Raw genomic sequence first — 19,510 nt, 5'->3', positions numbered from 1 at the left:
TGCAGGTATTGCATAGGCTCACCTGTATGGATGTCATGGGGACACAGTGAGTAGAAACACAGCCAGGAGATGGGCACAGCCTGGGCTGGGCAGCACAGTGTGGGTGACACACATACATGGGCACACAGAGCTGCTGCTCCACACCAGTGGGTACTTTCCTAGCTGAATTAATCACTGCCAGCTCACTGTGCTACTCTTATATACTCTTATATATATCTACACCCAAGCACTGTGGATGGACAGGGGCAGCAGGGCAGCCAGATGAGGGGCATCCCCATCCTGTGAGCTGGAGATATCCCCATGGCCCCATAGAGCCCTATGGCCCCATAGTGCCCCACAGCCCCGCAGCATCCACCCCCCAAGTCCCTGTGTCCAACCAGAGCCTCCCAGCCTATCGAGCCCACGCTCCAGAGGTTCACTCATCTTCATTTCCACACCTCTCCCTTCCTATTTTCCCATACAGATGACAGCCAGAGGAGTGCCATGCCACCATTGGCCACAGGAGAATGGAGGTAACCTCATCCGGGCTCCCCCACGCTCCCCCAGGAGACAACTGCTCTGTTACCTGGGGCAACAGTGGAAAAATTATGGCTGGCATCTAAATTGCCATCATTATGCTCCAGAGCCAACACTCCCCATTTACACTTTATTGTCATCTTTTGCTTTAGGGAGATGCTGAGATATTACAGGACCGGGTGACAGAGTGGGATGAGATGGGGATGCATGAATAGATAGACATATAGATAAATGGGTACACCCGGAGCTATTATTTCAGCCTGTTTGCAGATCTAGAAGAGGAGCAGCAATCCTCGCTCCCGCGGGCGAAGGGGAGACTTTATAACAGAGAAGAAAACTAAATCTGGTTTAAATGCTGGCGCGTAACGGAGCGCTGCGCCCACGCATTGTGGAGCCTTCCCATAGGGCAGAAGGGAACCCCCCAGCTCCCTGCCCCATAGACCTGCATAGGGAAGGAGCCCCATAGAGCTGCCTGTCCTACAGCCATGCCAAGGCATTTAAGCAGCAGCAGAGGATGCAGAGATGCCCCATCGCTTGCTCTCACCCTGCGACGTCGTGCTCGGCCCTTCTCACATCTCAACTGCTCTCAAGACGACGCACTTATCTTATGAGATGTGCCCTCAGCCATTCGTTTTAATTTGGAGGCTGAACCACGGAGCTGCCTCAAGTGGGAGATGAGCTGCAGTGCTCGGGGAGAGGGAACTTCTCATGGGCTCTTGTGCAGAAACAGCTCCCAGCAGCAGCCAGCATTGGGCTGGGGGAATCGGGGCACCCCAAAACCAAGCTGCTCCCCCACATTGATGTGATTTAGGGGAGCAGATGAATGCTGGAGTGAGTTCAGCTCCAGCTGAGTGTGCAGGAAGCATCGCAGTGCCTTCGTGCTCCTCTGCAATTAACACGGTGGTGTGGATGCTAATTAATTTCTCCAAGAAACCAGAGAGGAATTTGGATGGAAGGTGCTGGGAAATGAAGTAGAAGAGGTGGAAATCCTCAGCGTGGGACTTTGTCTCCCTGACCACAGTCCCACTGTTCACCTTCAGGCCCCACTGCCTGAACCAGCCCTGCCCAAAGCAAAGAGACTTTGCCAAAGTTACACCAAGAAATGGAAAAGCCAATGGGAAAAGCTGGATGTGGCCATTCTGCCCTCAGAAATCCCTCCCCAGCAAAGCACTAAACCAGCAGCCAGGGCTTTCGGTTTGGGAATGGACCTGAGCTAAGCAGGTGGACCCCGACGGTGGGCTCTGCCACCATGACAAAGTGCAGCGTGAGCTAAGGAGACGGATGGACAGGGAGATGGGGAGACACACGCTGATGGATTGATACAGGCACAGACAAGACAGGTTTTCCTCTGGCTCACAAGGTTACTCACTTTTCCTGGAAGAAAAAGAGCAGATGTCAATGGGAAAGATGTGGGCCTGGTGGAGAAATGCTCCATTTCCTCGTGCCAAAGATGCTGCTCAGCCCCCCCAAGTGCTCACAGTGAATTTGGGGGTGTACTGCATATATCCCCCCCTCCCAAAGCTCCTGGACCTGCACCAGCTGCTGCAACTCACACCGCTCACCCAGCATTAACATGGATGCTCGTTAGTCCAGCACTGAGACTAATCAATATTGCCATTAACGGACTACCCTGAATTAATGCATTTTAACCTGGCAGGCGTGAGGATATTGGTCATTGTGTCACCCAAGCTGGCAGGGAAAGCATTTCCCCTCTCCTGAGCCAGCTCATGGCTGTCACCCCGAGCACTGGGCTCAGAGATCCGGCACCTGCAGCATCATCCTATGCAGCTCCATCCCTGCTGCTCCACCAGCCCCGACCCCATACCCACATCCCTGTGCCCCCATCCCCTGCTCCGACCCCATACCCACATCCCTGTGCCCCCATCCCCTGCCCCGACCCCATACCCACATCCCTGTGCCCCCATCCCCTGTTCCGACCCCATACCCACCCACATCCCTGTGCCTCCATCCCCTGCCCCGACCCCATGCCCACATCCCTGTGTCCCCATCCCCTGCCCCGACCCCATACCCACATCCCCATGCCCTGACCCTGTGCCCGCTGAGCCCTGGGCAGCAGCACAGCCGCCTTCCCCCAGGCACCCCCCAGCCACCCTCTCCCGCTGCCTCGCAGTGCCTCTGGCTAAACAGAGATCAGAAATGTTAGATCTTTCTTAACATCTCCTGCCAGCACTGTCAGTGGCCCTCTCCAGAGTACCAGGGCCCTCTGTTATGTAAACACAGCACATTCTCTGTCAAAGATTAAGAAAAAAAAAAGGCTCATTTGCACATAAAAGCAGCCTCTGCACTAGTTACGGGCACTGTGGCATGTAAGGAAGGCTGGAGGTTAAACTTGCTAATAAAACCGGGCGGCACCGGTCCCACGGCACTGCCCTCAATCCCCCATCACCGCCCCAATGTAGGGCTTAGGGCGCACGGAGCGGGGTCTGCTTAGGGGGTAAGGGGGACACCGAGGGGAGGCACATGCCCCCAACGCCCCCTGGCACCCGCTGCCACCCCAGGGTGCCCCTCACCGCCCCCACATCCCCTGCTCGGCATCGAGGCTGGGTGACACCGCACAGCAAAGGGGATGCGGGCACCTCCTCGCTGGGTTGGGGGCACCGGGGGGGGGGTCCCCGTGTACACCGACCCATAGCCCTGAACGCTGCGGGAGCGCCCGCCAGGCCGGCGGCAGCCAGCTGGATGTGCCGGCGGGGTCAGCACAAATGTAATCAGATCAGAAATTCATTGTCGGGGAAGAGACGGCGGCTGGAAAGTGTAACGCTAATTGCGTTAGAGCCGTCAGTCGGGGCTCCTCGCCTCCTGCTGCCGTTCCTGGAGAGACTCGAGGGTGTACGGCTGGATGGGTGCGGGGCAAGGAGTGATGGGGATGGGGCAGGGTTGGATGGGGATGGATGGGGATGGGGATGGGGCAGGGCTGGATGGGGATGGGGCACGGAGTGATGGGGATGGGGCTGGATGGGGATGGGGATGGGGCAGGGCTGGATGGGGATGGGGCTGGATGGGGATGGGGCAGAGCGGGTGGGGGATGCAGAGGAACGGGGCCAGGAGAAGGTGAGCAGAGCGCAGCAGATGGCTCAGGACAGGGCAGGGCAATGCAGCAGAAGGTGTTTATGGTGGTGGCTGACAGCAAAGGTGAGAGGGGCACAGCGCTCCGGCAGGGGGTGAGGAGAGGAGGGGAAGGGAAAGCAAGGAGGCTGCTGCTGTGCTCTGCAGGTCGCTGCCACGCCTGGCCTGCATGTGTGCACTCATGCACACCCGCCCCAGCATGCACAGACCTGTGCAAACCCACTGCAGCGTGCATACGCCCATGAACACTCCCTGCAGCATGCATGCACTTATACCTATCCGCTGTGCACATATGGACACCCAGCTCAGCATGCACATACCCATGCACACCCATCCTGCACGCCACTGTGCCCTGCAGCTGCGTGCAAGCCCTGCGTGTCCCTGCTGCAGACATGTGCCAGCCCATGCACGAGGCCACGCGTGCTCATACGTGCTCAGGCTGCTCACGCTGAGCGCCCTAATTAACACGGCTGGTGCTGATAAGGGGGAGCTGCTGGGGGTTATCTGCTACAGGCAGCTGGGGACCCCCACCGGACAATGGTGCCCAGTTGGGTGCACCACCCCTGTGTACTCAGTGCCACCCCACTGTCCCTGGGGGTCACCAGGCAGGATTCAAACCCTGTTACCCCATCAGGATGGTGCAGGACTTTGCTCACCATCACGGAGCTGTAATTCATCACACCAAAGCTCTGTCAGCTCCCTTTGACTGGGGGGTGGGGGGAGCGATGCAATGCCTCCTGTCTGCCCAACCATTAATTATTATTTCCTGGCTAATGATGAACCCTGACTTGCAAAGCAGGTTGCAGCTGTGCGTGGGAATGAGACCCATGGGCTCCACCCCTCCCTCGCCCCACTGAGCCCTCTATGTTGCACCTGCACTGCTGGGTGGGGTGGGGGGGGAATATGGGGAGGGTGGGTTGTGCACCAGACGCCCATTTACCACACCTTGCTGCACACTCTGAGCATGCTCACCCAAAAAGCAGCACCTTGACTGCAAAGTGCACAAGTGTGCTAAGTGCACGGAGCACAGCGGGTGCATGCAGTGTGCAAAGTGCATGGAGCACAGTGCGTGCATGCAGTGTGTTAAGTGCATGGAGCACAGCGGGTGCATGCAGTGTGTTAAGTGCATAGAGCACAGCGGGTGCATGCAGTGTGTTAAATGCATAGAGCACAGCAGGTGCATGCAGTGTGCAAAGTGCATGGAGCATGCCCAACACATGCAGCACACCAGGGCTGGGTGCAGCTGCATCCTTGCTGCAGCAGCAGGCGGCTGTGTTGCTGGAGAACACGCTAAGTGCAGCCCACTCCAACCGCAGACCCCGAGCGCTGTGCACCGAGGAGCTGATAACGGGATGATAGGGCTGTGTTAATGGAGAAAATCCATTTAGGTTCACTCGATACTCTCCCCACAGGCTTTCATTACACCTCAGGGGTCTGCGGAGCGCCGTGCCCTGAGACGGGCAGGCTGCAATCCCGCAGCACATCGCTGCTCATCCGCCTCTGCAGAGGATCTGGAGCAGCTGCAGCATGTTTGGGGCCGGGAGCTGCAGCCCTGTGGGGTTGTAGGGACAAATCCACACCCCACATACACATACACACATACACACACATGGGGCTGCTGCCCGACCCATGGCGGAACGAGGAGGAAACTGCAGCGGAGCCACGGAGGAAGGCAAAATAATTAGCGGGTGCTCCCAGGCCGGGCTGCCCGCCCCGCACGCGCTGTTTAAGGCTAGTTAATAGCTAGTGTTCTCTGGTTAGGCCTGAATGACATTTCCAGAGTTATAATAACTGAGCTATTACTTGCCGTATTGATGCATTCCCCCTGCCGGCAGCCGGCTCATCCCGCACCGCGCCGCGCGGCCGCCGAAAGCTCCTTTAGTCAATAGCACTTCTATTTTTCATTACTCCCTGGAAATGTGGCTCTTGGAAGCTCATCCGTCATTCAATTATGCCCTGGTTCAGTCCTATCATACACGTGTCATAAAGTTCCTCAGATCTGAACTGCTGTTAATTTTCTGCGCCGTCCCGAGGGGATGCCGGGACGTGCCTGGAAAGGCAGCAGCGCACCGAGGGCATGATGGGACCGGGCGCTGCAGGATATAGGGGGGGGTCCATGCTGCAGTGGGGCTGGGGGTCCGCAGCCCCCTCCCCATATTACCTCCCCACATGGGTCCGCTCCTCGGGTGGTGTTGGTTTAACGGGGCCATCTCCCCCCTCCTCCCCTTCTTCCCCTTTAATCCGAGCCGTATCCGCACTGGGCACGTCCGTGTTGGATAATCACCTGCCTGGCAGATTTGTCACTGCACCAGATGTAATCGGGGAACTGCTTGCTTTCTTGCTTTCCTTTTTTTTTTTTTGCTTCTCTCTTTTTTTTTTTTAACCCTCCCTCATTTTCTATTTCTTGGAAGCTGCAGCTCCAGGCGGTGCCCAATGCTCCCCCACCCATGGGCAGCTCCAGGCTTTGTTCCCACTTGTGCTGACTTGTGGTGCATTTCAGACCCGGCTGCTATGAACCCAACCAAAGGGATGCATGGGACACAGGTTGGTGCAGCCCCCATACATGCAGAGAAACCAAGGCAGCAATGGGACCCTATGGAACTGCAGCCGCACCCATTGAGAACAGCCAGCCCTTCTCCGCGCTGCTCCCATCCATGGACAACCAAAGGGACTGAAAGGCTTTTAGGGTTCACCACCCCCATCCCAGTGCTCACTGAGACCCATCTGCCATCCCAGCGGAGCCTGAGTTGCATTACAACCATCACTGACCACCAAGAACCACAGGGCTCATGCCAGGATCCCACTCCATCCTATTGGGAACAGCCTCCACCCCCAGCTACCAGATGAGGCACAGGGGGGACCCACTTGTACCTGAGCTATGTACCCCCCAAAATACCAGGTGTGGTCACAGTGCATTGCTGCAGTGAGACTCACAGTGTGGGCCCCAAGCCCTGCAGAGGACCCCCAACCCACAGACAGCAGGACTGATGGACACACAAGAGGGCAGGGCTGGATGTGGGGCTGAGCTCTCCCCATGTAGGCGTTCTGAGGATGGGGGCTATGGGGAACTCCCCCGGTCTGAGCACCAGCAAGGGGTCTCCCCGGCACGAGGCCACAGGGCAGGGGGTGCGTGGCCCCTGGCAGGGTCAGGGCAGCGCCCACACTGGGGGTCCTAACAGAGGCAGCATTGGGGTCAGGGGCCACAGCAGCGCTCTGATCTCCCTGCCCAGAGCCCCCCCTGATCTCCCCCCCCCTACACTCCTTCCCCTCGTGCTTCCCCAGCCAAATTTGACCTAATTTGCCGTGAGCCGCCGGGGTCTGCGCAGGGCACCGAGCTCCCCCAGCCCCACCCTGCTCCTTTCACTGCTTTAAGCCTTTTGGCTTTGTCCATTCACTCAGACACTAATCAGATTAACACCATTCCAAAGGTGGACCCCCCCCTTCCTCCCTCCTTCTTTCTCACCCTCTTTCCCCCCCAAAACACACACAAAGCAGTTCCACCCACCCCAACCAGGACCTTTCCCCCCCCCATCGCAGGGCAGTGGTGGCACTGAGAGCAGAATGGATTGGGATGGAGGACAGGGATGGGGCCACCCCCCCCACCCCAGCACAGTGATGCTCATAGGGATGATGGCAGTGATGGCAGCGGTCCGACGCAGCGCCATCGGCACGTGCACCCTTTGGGGAATCCCTCTCCTTTCTCGGAGATGTTTCACATTTCGATTCATGCTAAAGGATTGCTTGGGAACAGAGGAAACGGACCAAAGAGAAAAAGCCAACTTCCCACCTGCCTTCCCCACAGGGGAGAATCCAACCCCATGGAGCAGCAGTGGGCAACGCCATAACCCCAAACCCAACTCAGCCTGGGGGGCAGCCAAGACCCAAAAGCGGCCCAGGAGTCACCCATAGGGACCCCCATATGGACACCCATAGGGTCACCCCAGGGAACAACGCAGCTGTTCCAGCCCATGTGAAGGCAGAGAATCCCCCCCTTTCCCCCCCCCATAAAAGGAACTTTCTGCCCCTACCCCACGTGCTCCAACCCTCCCCCCACCCCAGAACACCCAACGTCCCCACCAGACCTTAAAAATGGATTTCAGTCCCTTTTTGGGGCAGCTCTGTGCACAAATGCATTCGACACGGGCGCTCTTCCCCCGGCCAGGATTGTATGCAAAGGCAGTTAGGGGTCAATGAATAATTCATAGTCCGCTGTCTTTCAGAATTATACTGTGGCAAAATAAATCTGAGACTATATAAAAAATAATTCCAATAAAAAAAAAGAAAAAAAAAGAAGCCAGGGGGGCCCCGGGACGCCCCAACCCTGTATAGGGATGAAAGCCCCCGCGCTGCCCCCACTGAGCAGCTCCATATTCAGGTCTGTAAGGAAACCACCTTAAATCCTTCCTGTGCTTTGTTCCGGGCGCTTTTCAGTGTGTCTTAAGGAGATGGGGAGGTGGCCAGGAGGGGTGAAAGGGAGGGGGGGGTCCTTTGATGGAGCCCACTCATCCGAGTGGCTGCTTGAGTTCAAGGGGCTGCGTGCCCAGGGGGTGGCAGGGCAATGTCCCTAGTGCCCGTCCCCCAACCCTATTGCTGTACAGGGAACCTCCATCCCCCCACCCCAACACCACCAAAACGGAGAGCTGAACCCATAGAACTGTGGTGCTGAGTGTTGGAGGGTGGGGGATCAAAGTAGGGCAGCCCCCAACCCCAAGAACCCCCAATGCAATCCCCATCCACAGCCCCGCAGCTCCCGGGGCCACGTGCTCAAGGCACGATCCGCTCACGGGGAGGAAAGGAAGCAGGAGTCACTTTAATTTGGCTATTTAAAAATAAAGAAGTAACGCAGGCTTTGAAAGCCTGGAGGGGTCCCAGCGGAGAGACCTCCATCCCCCCTTCAAAGGCCGCCTCTGCTTTCTTCCACCCGTTAGCAGCATACAAAGGTGCGCGAGCACTTTCGTCTCTGCGGAAAGACCTTTTTAATTGGTTCCAGGCAGAAGGTCAAAATCTCTCCCCTTCCCCGCACGCTTTTCTGAGAGGGGGAAGGAAAAGAAAACCTGAGGGTGGGGGGGAGAAAAAAGAGGTGGGGAGGAGAAGAGGAAGGGAATGGGGCTGGGAAGAGGCGGAGGGGGCTGAAAGGTTGGGGAGCGCCTGGAGCCAATGGCCCCAGCGCAGGGATTGGGGACATCAGGAGGGACATGGGAGGTGATGATGCTCATGGATGGTATCTGCAGGGTGTAGGGGTGCAGGCAGTGCTGCTCCTGGGTTCCTGGCTCCTGAGCCTGAGGCTGGAGGTGCGCTCACCCAACAGCTCCTCGGTGTCCATGAGGGTCTCCGGGCAGCACACAGGGCCCAAACCCCGACCCCCATCCCCATCCCACACCCACACCGGAGCCGTCGTCCTCCCACCACTTGGGTTTCCTTCCACGGAAGGGGAGCTGAGCAAACGCATCAATTATTGAGCCGGGGCGCCGCGAGCCCGACGCGTCCCCTTTGCTAATGCCGCTCAGGTAGAGCAGCACGGAGCTGCAGTCAGACACCTCCTAACACGATTAGCTGCAGGGCTCTTCCAGCGCGCTTCAAGGTCAATTTTTCTGAGGCTGACAAAAGGCACCGGAGGGTGGAGGCTCTCCCAAGGATGGCACGGGCAGCCCCGGGCACTGGGATGGGATGGGGACAGCGGGGATGCCCGGAGGAGCGGTCCTACACCATTCGGTTTTGCATGGAGCAATTGGATCCATATGTTCCCCAGCAGCGGAAACCATTTCCCCCCTCCATCCCTCCCGGCCCGGAAACTGCTCGGCCCCTTCCAGTGCTCTGAGTAGGGCAGGAGATGGGATGGGGCCAGGAGCGCTGAGCTATGGAGATGTGTGGGATGGGGTCTGGGTGAGAACGGGGCGGCAGCGCCGTGTGTGCGCCATGGGGAGATGGTGATGGCACGGCAGCACCCGGCCCAATGCTTCCTGAGCAGCACTCAGAGCATCCTCTGGGCACAACGGGGCCGTGGTACCAATGGGGTGAGGCTGCTCACGGGATCAAGCTCCATAGGGCACAACAAACACCGCCACAAAGCCATTCTGTGCCCCTCCACCCCATGGCGCCGCACTTTGTCCCCATGCGGGGATGGCACATGGCGTTCAGCTCCCAGCCACTGCAACAAGGGCTGAGAAACGTACCCAAAGAGGCACAGCCTGAGAGCCCCGCTCACATAACCCAAAGCCCATCTCTGCTCCCAGTCCCTGCCACGGCACGAGTGCCTCCATCGCCGTCGACGGAACTCATTTCTGCTCTTTGCATTATGGAGAAGAGCTGGAAAACAAAGCCCTGGAGAGCGAACAACCCTGCAAAGAGGAGAAATTAAAACCAAAAAAGACCAACCCCACATGTAAATCATATTATTTCAAAGCTGCCCCTCGTCAAACCAGTCTCTCAACTGGGCGAACTGGAGCCACCCACACCTCGAGGAGAGCAAGGAAGGAGCGGAGACGCAGCACCAATGCCACCCCACACACCCTGACAGCGGGATTGGGGTTAAATGGGCTTTTTAAACACCTCTGAGCTGGTGGGATGCCACGTGCTGCAGAAGGACGCCGTGTTATTTTTATCATTGCATTACTTCCAGCTTAATTGCTGGGATGGCAGCAGCGGCACAGAGCGGGGTACGGGCGGTGGCGGCTCAACGTGGCCCCATGCGCCGCTCTTTGTCCTCTCCAAAAGGAACAGCAAACACACGGTGCAAGAGCAGGGCAGCAGAGCAGCAAACCCCATAAGCACAGACCCCAAGCTACGCATAGACACCACATTAAGGGTTGGGGACACCCCCTCCCATCCTCATCCCCCCCCTTCTGTTGTGACCCCGGTGCTGCAGCAGGAGGGATGCGGGTGAGCAGCGCGGAGCAGCGCCGCTGCTGAGAAATCATCTCGGAGGGAAACAAAACTTGCCAGTCAGCGCTCTGACTAATGGCATACGGGAATTAAGACAGCAGAAATGCCCCGCGCTGCCAGCAGCTCGCAGGCAGGTGTGTATGTGCCTGCTACAACTTGTTTCGCAGGGAAAGGCAGCTCCGTGGTTGCTCTCCGCCGCTGGGAAACACCCAAATGCATTGAGCAGATGGGGCTGAGCCAACAGCCCTGCGGGTCCCGGGGGGCCACAGTGGGATATGGGATGCAGTGGGATGCAGGGGGATATGGGATGCAGTGGGGTGCAATGGGCAGCGCATGGGGCAGCTCCATGCAAGATGCATGCGGTACAAAGCAGGAACTGAGCGGCACGGGGCGGTGGCAGCAGCATGCATCCCAGCAGTGGGAATGCTGCATGGCTGCATGGGGTGGGGTGAAGCAATGCTCCCCAGCATTGGGCACGCTGCCCTCCTGCTCCCAGCACAGCAGCGGGGTGTTGAGCTTAGCCCTATCTGCCTTGGCTTTGTTATGGGGTCAAGCAGAACGGCCGCGGTGCGGAGATAGGGAAGTGGCGTTTTACCATCAGAAAAATGACTCGCAATATTAATTAATCCTCAAAGCACTTTACGAACATTAACTAATTAAGCCTCCCAAGCCCTCTGTGAGGTGGGAAAGGTATCACTGCCCTCGTTTTACAGCTGCAGGGGACGCAGCATGCAGAGCTGTGGGGCGAGCAGAGGTGGGGCCGGGACCCCAAGCCCCCTCCCAAGATCAGGATAGGGTCTGCAACCCCAGTGGGTCCCACACTATGAATTTCTGTGTCCACAAAGGGGAGCTGGGGCTCAGCCAGAGAGCGGATGACTTCTGGTGTCCAACCTCATGTTGGGGCACAGCACAGACCTCTAAGAGCACCCCCAGGAGCCCCACAGTACCCAATGCAGCACTGCCTTGAGCTGGCAGCCAGCACAGCCCCACAGTGCTCGGGCCCCCATGCAGGACAACCAGTGTGGTGCAGAGCATGGGATGCCCCATGGTGAGAGCCCACGGCCGCAGCACACAGATCTGGAGGAGCAAAGCAGAAGGGCTGAGGGGCATTATGGAGAGCAAAGCGACCCGGCGCGGTGTGAAAGCGGCTGGGTTATCAACCAGCGTCTCAATCACGCTGCATCGATCCAGATAATAGCAGGCAATTGTTCAGATACAATATCATAAAGTCTCCTTAACTACAGCCATAAAGCTTCCCCCGCCTGCAGCTCTCCCGGGCGCTCCCCACGCAGCAGCTTCGCTCCTCCGGCATCAAGAAGAGCACAGAGCATCGCGGCAGTGCTGGAGGAGCACCATGAGCACGTGCTGGACTCTGCTGCATCCCCATGCCCTCGCATGCTCCATGCATTGGAGCTCCTTGGCACCTCCAGTGCGGTATCATCCATCTATTACCATCCCTATGCTGCAGGAGGAGGGGGCACCCCAGGGCCTGGCACACAGCAGCGCAGTGTCAGAGTGTCCCCAGCACTTCAAGCCGTAATGCACTGCATTTGGGGCAGCTGCACCGCCACCACTGCACCCCACAGCACTGAAGCTCTGCATGGGGCTATACCCAGCACCAGGGTGTCCCCATGCCCTGGGACAACCCCCACCTGTCTCATTGTTTGGCCACAGTAAAGCAGAAGGATTTGGGTCCCGGTGACCCCCGGGAGTCCCTGCCTGCGCCAGGGAACGCTGCTCCTTCGTGTGCCGCTTAATGAGCACAAAATATTTCCATGTTGCAATTACTTGGTTCGTTTGTGCTGCTACGGGCAGCGCTGGCGATAGGAAAATCCCTCTGGAGCTGCTGCAGCCACCCGTGGGGGGGGAGAGTGGGGCTGAGCCCCATAGATTGACACCAGCAGTAGGGATACACGGCTCTGGGGGGGGGGACCCGGTGTGTGCAGGAGGGATGTAGGGTGTGATTCCCAGTCCTACCCCCACGGGATGGGATTTACACCCCCACCCCCATTACAACACACTGGCCAGCAGCAGAGTTCATTGCACCATAGCCACACCTGGGCCCATAAATCTCCCTTTACAAGGCAGCCCGGTGCGGTGATTTATAAGGTGAAACCAATATTAAAATGTTTAAGGTAAAAAAAAACCAACAACCAAACACACAGAGCCCAGCTGGGCTTTATCCCAGGGGGGGTAAATGACCGGACACGGCGCTTCCTTGGGACCCAAACCCCACATCACCACAGATGGAGCAGCTCCATGCAACCCCAGCATTGCTCCTCACCTCAACACAAGACACTGCGGCTGGGGGAGAGGTGATATCTGTGTTCTGAGCTGGGAACTGGAGCTCATTCCACCCTCATGCATTGCTTGCACCATCCGAAGGTCCCCGCGCCCGACCGCGGTGGGATGGACAGAGAGGAGAATAGGAATTATGGCAGTGCAACAAAAGGCTGCGGGGGGTCTGTTGGACACAGGGGGTGTTGGGCACAGGGGGTGTTGGGCACAGGGGGGACCCCACGGCCTCACACCCTCAGTTAGAACAGGGCAACCTCGATGCTCCCCAGGACCCTGCACTGAGCCGAGCACCGCGGTCCACAGCGGCAAAGGGATGGTACCATGTTGGGATGCTCACTCTGATGCTCTGTTTAAGTGTGACCCCACAGCCAGCTCTCATTGAGGCCAGCAAGCAGTGATACGGGCACTTTGTGCTCCACACGGAGCAAAATGGTGGAAGAGCATTGGAAGAGGAGAGGGGATGCAAAGCGAAACAGCGAGCGGCGATGGAACCACACAGCTCCCCGAGCACCAACGGGTGTGGGAGCAGCAGAAATCCAACCCACCAAAGGGCTCTGAATGCAGCAGCCACCAAAACATTGCACCCAAAAGATGGAGTTGGGAGGAGAAAGGAGATGGGAGATAAAGATGTGATGGAAACAGAACGGGATGTGGGGAGCGGACCCTTTGTGCGAAGGGTAGTGATGGGGTGAGACTCATCTGAATTAATAGCAAAGCAAAAAAAAATCACCTTTTTCTTCTATATTAAAAGCAAGTATGGAGGGATTACTGAAAATAATAGCAATAATTAAAAATAAGAAGTAATTACAACCACTTCCCATTCAACCCTATGGTTGATACAAGAGGCGCCCACTCAGCGCGGAGAGCACGGTGGGCAGCGCCCAAATGCAGCGGTAATGGGGGACAACATGGGGACCCCCCTGTATCCCCAAGCTTTGCCCCTCACTCTATTTCATTCCCCCCAGCTCATGGAGATGAATCCCAGCCCCGACGCAGGCAAATCCAGCAGTGCCAAATGTAATAAGAAGCCACGATCGGGCGAGCAGATAATAATTGGGATTATGGAGCTGAGGGAGGCGGCTCTCCCTGCGTGGGGACGGCAACGGGGATGCAAAAGAAACCACCACTAAATGTGGATGGAAACCCAAAGTGAAAGGGAACGGCGGGCACTGGGCTCAGCCCATACCCGGTAACAGCACATGGGCTGCAGGAGCTGCTCCTCTCAATGGAAACGGGATTGGGGAAGAAAAAAAGGAAGAACTGGGCTGGTTTCATTTCGCCGCCGCGCTGATAAAGGCGGCTGGATTGAAATATAATGTGTGTATTTGGATGGAGGTTGAATCAAAAGCACTCGAAGGCACAGCAAGAAATCCTCCTGGAGGACAACGGGGAGGTGCTGCAGCTGCTGGGACACACAGCTTGATGCTGTGAGCTCGTAGGGAGCTCTGACCATACCCAGAGCTCCGGGAGAAAGAAACCAACCCTGGGAAGGTGTCCTTTTCTGCAGGGAGAAATAAAGGGAAGGAAGGAAAATGCAACAAAAGTTGGGTTCAAATGGAGCAGGGAGCACCGCGGCACTGGGGAAAGGGATGCAGAGAAGTTGGGTGCAAGAGGGGAGCAGGGAGAAGGCATGGTGCATGCACAGCACGGTGCAGGATGCAGCACGGTGCATGCAATCCGTGGGGCTCTCCTGCTGCAGGTGGAGCAGCACAGTGCCGTGCATCGGCGCCAGCCGGGCTCTGGGCAGAGGGTCTGCAATGAGAACATCAATTCTTAGGGGGGATTTTGGGGTGGCACAGCTTAAATCAGGGCCTGCTCTGTGGATAGAAAGCAGGCAGTTGGGGTTCTGCATTCAGCTGATCCCAGGGATGCAGTGGTGGAAATGCCGGCGGTGATGGCTGCGTGTGTGGTGATACCAGGAGCTCAATGGGATGCACCGTGCAATGATCCCACGAAGGCACCAAAGCAGCACAGCAGAGGAACCTGCAGCCGCATCGCCTGCCCTATAATCAGCGCTGGGCTCGGAAACAAGGAGGGGAATGTTTCAAAAGGGACGGGGGAAAAATACATATATAAAGACAGATAGAAAGCAGCCTCAACCTCCATCCTTCCCCACGAGCACCGGCCCACCATTAACGGCCCATGGGGCAGAGCAGGGCTGGGATGCAGGGCTGCGGAGCAGAGCACGATGCGATGGCTGCACTCCATAGCTGTGCTATCCCCATTGCAGTGATGGCTCAGGGCAGAGCTCAGCTCCTTCCCAGCACCACAACCATCAACCCACAGCCCTGGGGGGGTCAGTCCTGGCTGGGACAGCACCAACCAAGGACACACAGTGCATGGATGCTGCCCAGCCCTGCTTTGGAACCATCGCTGGATGCAGGATGGGGCTGAGAGCTCAGCTCGGCGCTGACCCCGCAGTGTCCCATGCAGTGCAATGGGACTGTGGTCCCCAAACCTGGCACCATCCCCAGAGCCATCCCTGCACCTTCTCCCCATGGGCACAGTGCCCAAAGGCAGCACCGCACACCCACCGCTCCTCTTGGCTTTTGAGTAAGGAGCCTCATTAAGAGGTAATTAGCTCTCAAACAATGGGAAGCTATTTAGCAGCCCAGCCACAGCAGCATCAACAAGCAGAGGGGGAGAGGAGGGAGGAGAACTCCCACCAGCAGTGATCAGACCCACCTGCAGCCCCAGCCCAGCATCTCCTGGGCTGCTTACAATGGGGAAAGCCTGACCCCATAGCCGCTGCTTCACACCTCCAATAGGCATCTGCTGATGCTTTGGGGTCCCTGTGGCACCTATGGATCAACCCCATGACTGTATGGGGACGGCTGGACCTGAGCTGGAGGCACATTGTGAGCATAGGGATAAATAAATCTTCCAACTCCTCTCTGGGGCTGAAAGCAGCAATGCTGTGAGCCCTATCCAAGCCAACGGAGCAGAGCGAGCTCTGTGCCCAAGTGAGGAAAAACACAGAGGACAGAGAGCAAATCTCTAACACACAATTAACATCTCAACCACACACACACACACATAATTTCACCATTGGAAACGAGTTCCTTAAGGAAAAAATTGCTGCAATTTCACAGCAGAACCTCAGCAAAGAAATGCTCGTATCGATACGGATGGCACCAAACCCGGGTACAGGGGGCAGCTGCATGGACAGACATTAGAGATAGACCTCCAAAGCATCTCTGTTGGTGCACGGTGACAGCTTTGCAGCCATACTTGCAGCCCCCGGTGGTATCTGGACCCCAAAAGGGCGAGCAATGGGAGAGTGACTGCAGCCCCTTGGAAGGGACAGGGAGAGAAAATCTCATTGCAGGAGCTGGCCCTGCTCTCTATTAACCGTGCTGCTCCAGCCCTTGGCTGGTGGAGAATAGCTAACACGGCTTAGCGGGCTGGAAAAGAGGGGTGGGGAGGGCTGCAAATGATCTGAACACAAAGGGAAAATGATCCAAATGGGGATTCCGAGGGAACCCGTTGCTGGTGTTGGGGTCGATCAGCTCCAAGCCCGGCACCGATATGAGAAACCCCAATGGCTGGAGGACATTGGAAGCCAGAACATGGGAGAAGCACGGCGTGGCCAGCCCCATAGACCCAACCCAAATGAAAGGGACCCACGGCGCAGCCAAGATGCGGCTCCCAATGCAGACGGGTCAAACCTTCAGCTCAGCCACCCCATAGAAAAGCAACCAGCGGGTTTCCATCGCTCCCTCAAAGAAGGGCCTGAAGCCATCGCCCTCATGGCAGCTTGGGCTCCATCCATGTGTAGGGCTGGGACACAGCACTGAGCACCAGGATACGGTGCGGCGGCCGCGAGCAGCACGGAGCCATGGAGGAAAAGCCACATCAGCCCTCGGAGGAAGCAACGAGGGGCAAAGAGAAGCTCAAATGCTCCTTGCAATGCCCCTGCAATGCCCACCCGGAGCAGAAGAGAAATCCCAGCTGTGTTCACCAACAGAAAGAGAAGAAAATAATAAAGAAGAAGCAGAAAATGAGGTTTCCAAAGCCCAGAAATGACTTCACAGTTAAATATAGGCCACGGGTATGAAAAAAAAAATTGAGCCCATTTACAGCATTTGTATCAGTACCGTAAATAGAGAGAGAGGAAAATACCCCACACTTTGCACATCTCTATAGACACAAATCAACTGCTGAGGGAGATCCGAGGTTCTGGAAGGGATGTTGGTGCTGCTCAGGCCCTGGCAGGGCAGGTAATGGAACAACCCAATGCCAATGCTTTGCAATGGGGAGAGCTGAGAGCTGCCAGCATTAAACCCTGAGTTCCAATGGGTCACGGACGTCCCAGCTTGGATACAACACCCAAACCTTCCCAGTGCAACAATCTAACCTGGGTAAATAGGATTGACTGGGAGATTGATGGCGGCCCTTTATGGAATATGGATGGCGATAGAAAACAGCAGCATTAACCTTCATCCCAGCCCAGGTGTGCAGGTCGGGTGCTTTGAGGGCATTTCCTTCTCTCTTTCTTTTCTATCCTTTTGGATCCTTTCCTATCTCCCCCCCTTACTTAAAGGGGAAAAATAAGGGAGGAAAAGCAGAGCTGAAGAAGCTTACAAAGGCTGCAGTAATAAAGAGTAACTCCAGACAGACACAGCCGGACCCAAAGAGCAGAACAAGGAGAGAACTCAACGCCGATGTCTGTATGGATGGCACCGATGTGGCCCTGGATCCGAAATGTGGGTCACAACGTGAGCCCTGAAGCCATTGTTTGCTCACCCTACACCCCTCACTCTGTTTCCCCCCCACCTTGAAGGTGTTTTCCCTGCTGCTATCAGGGCCCAAAGCCTCCAATGGGCCGCAGCTGTGGGACAGCACTGGGATGGCGTGGGGTGATGGCAGCGGGATGGGACTCATAATGATGGCCAATGGGCACCACAACCCCATCCCTTAACCTGCAGCACAGCCCCGGTTGGGAGAACAAAAGGCAAAACCCCCAAAGTGCGGCCGAAACGGAGCAGTCACCGTAAGCAAGTAAACTTTACAACGGGGAAAAGAAAAGAGAAAAACCCCAAACCCAAAGCAAAAAAAACCAAAAAGACCCAACGGCACAACCCCCTACAAAAGAAGCCCTCCCTTCTATTCCAACCCCCCCACAAAAATGCGAGGGGGATAATAAAACCCAGATGCGGGGCCCAACACACAGCGCACAAAGGAACCGGGCGTCCCATCCCGGAGTGCAGAGCAACCGCGGAGTCAACGCATCCCTATGGCTGGAGGGCAAAGAGCAGAGCAAAGGGGGGACGGAGAGGGGAATTAAGGGGGGGTTTATGGGGTCGGTGTGAGTTGTGTGGATGCGGGGATGGAAAGCGGCCCCGCAACGCAGCGCTGTGCGGTCCGATCGGGGGCTGCACCTGGGGGGGAGTTAATGGGGGGGGGATGGAGCTCCGGGTTAAGCTCTATTAGCAGGGAAAGGGGATGGGGGTGAGGATGGGGGGGGGGGGGAAAGGAGGGAGACCCGGAGCTCATCGCGGGGCGAATTCGGGCTTTATAGAATTGGAAACAAAGAAATCCGACGGGGGAAAAGGGGGAAAAATAATGAACTCTCCGAAATCATCATCGTAACAACGTTAAATAATAATAAAAACCCCTAATTAATAATAATAATAATAACGATAGCAACAATTTCTTCTCGCAAAGACAGAGCGGGGAAACTACCGGAGCTGACGGCGAGCTTCTTCTTTTTCCTTCCTTCCTTCCTTCTTCCAAAGGGGAAATAACGCCGAGTTCGCCCGCAGCCTTTTGTCCCGAACCCGGCGTGCGGGAACTCCGACACGAACCGGGATGGTTGGAGGGGGGAGGGTCGGGATGGGGGGCGGCCCAGCGCTCACCTGGGGTTGCTGCGGTTCCAATAGACGGCGTAGCGGTCCGAGATCACTTTACCGGGGTCGTCGCTCCATACGCAGACGCCGACGATCGCCGCGAGCAACGCGGCCGCCTCCCAACGCGGCATCGTCCCGGCGGAGCGGCTCAGCGGGCGGCGGCGGAGCGGCTCCGGGCCCGGCCGGGAACGACGGCTGCGGTGGCGGCGGGGGGGCGGCCGGAGCTCACCATCGCCCGCGGCCCCGCGGCCGTCAGCGGGGAAAGTTGGGGGCGGCCGCGGAGCTTCGGAACGGCGGCCAACGCATCACAGCGACCCGACCCGGCGGGGACCGAACCGGACCCCGAACCGGACCCTGCTCAGCTCACCGGCTCCGCCGCCTCCCCACCCCCCCCAGGGACCAAGTTCCCCGGCCGAATCCCCCGCTGCCCAGCAGCCCCGCACCTGTAGAGCGGCGCCGGGTGGGGCGCGGTGCGGAGCGGCGCCGGGTGCGGGGCGGAGCGCGGTGTTGCGGGATGGGGGGGCACGGCCCGGCCCCGCCGGCTCCTCCGCCCGCAGCCGCGTCGCCCGGGAGAACCGGAGAGACAAAGGCCGGGCCGGAGGCCGCCGCTCCCCGCGCTCAGCGCCGCCGCTCCATGCTGCGCCGCGCCCCGCCCCGCCCCGCTCCGCTCCGCCCCGCACGGCCCCGCACCGCCCCGCAACGCCGACGGTTCCGCCCCCCGCCACATTGTTGCCACCGACGGTCGCGGCGCGATCCCGACGGAGACACAGGGCGGAGCCCCGACGGTGCCCCCCGAGCGGTCATAAATATGGGGGAGGGGGGAGAACGATGGGTTGGGGGGCCGGGGGGGTTGGGGAGAGGGTGCGGGGGTCGTGCGG

General features: G+C 57.8%; 1 protein-coding gene across 1 annotated transcript in view; it reads right to left on the bottom strand.

Annotated features, from left to right (window-relative positions):
• EFNA2 (ephrin A2) overlaps positions 1-19,282 on the bottom strand; it is a 30,737-nt gene extending 11,455 nt beyond the window's left edge. The window contains exon 1 of the mRNA XM_015886372.3: positions 18,642-19,282. Within this exon, the coding sequence (XP_015741858.1) occupies positions 18,642-18,763 (122 nt within the window). The 5' untranslated portion in view covers positions 18,764-19,282. The remainder of the gene's footprint in view (positions 1-18,641) is intronic.
• Positions 19,283-19,510: the final 228 nt, after the last annotated feature.

This window comes from Coturnix japonica, chromosome 16 (assembly GCF_054131305.1).
Source record: "Coturnix japonica strain WE chromosome 16, WE-NBRP24, whole genome shotgun sequence".
Classification (NCBI taxonomy): domain Eukaryota; kingdom Metazoa; phylum Chordata; class Aves; order Galliformes; family Phasianidae; genus Coturnix; species Coturnix japonica.
The sequence above is the reverse complement of the archived record's forward strand: the minus strand, read 5'-3'. Positions and strand labels throughout refer to the sequence as shown.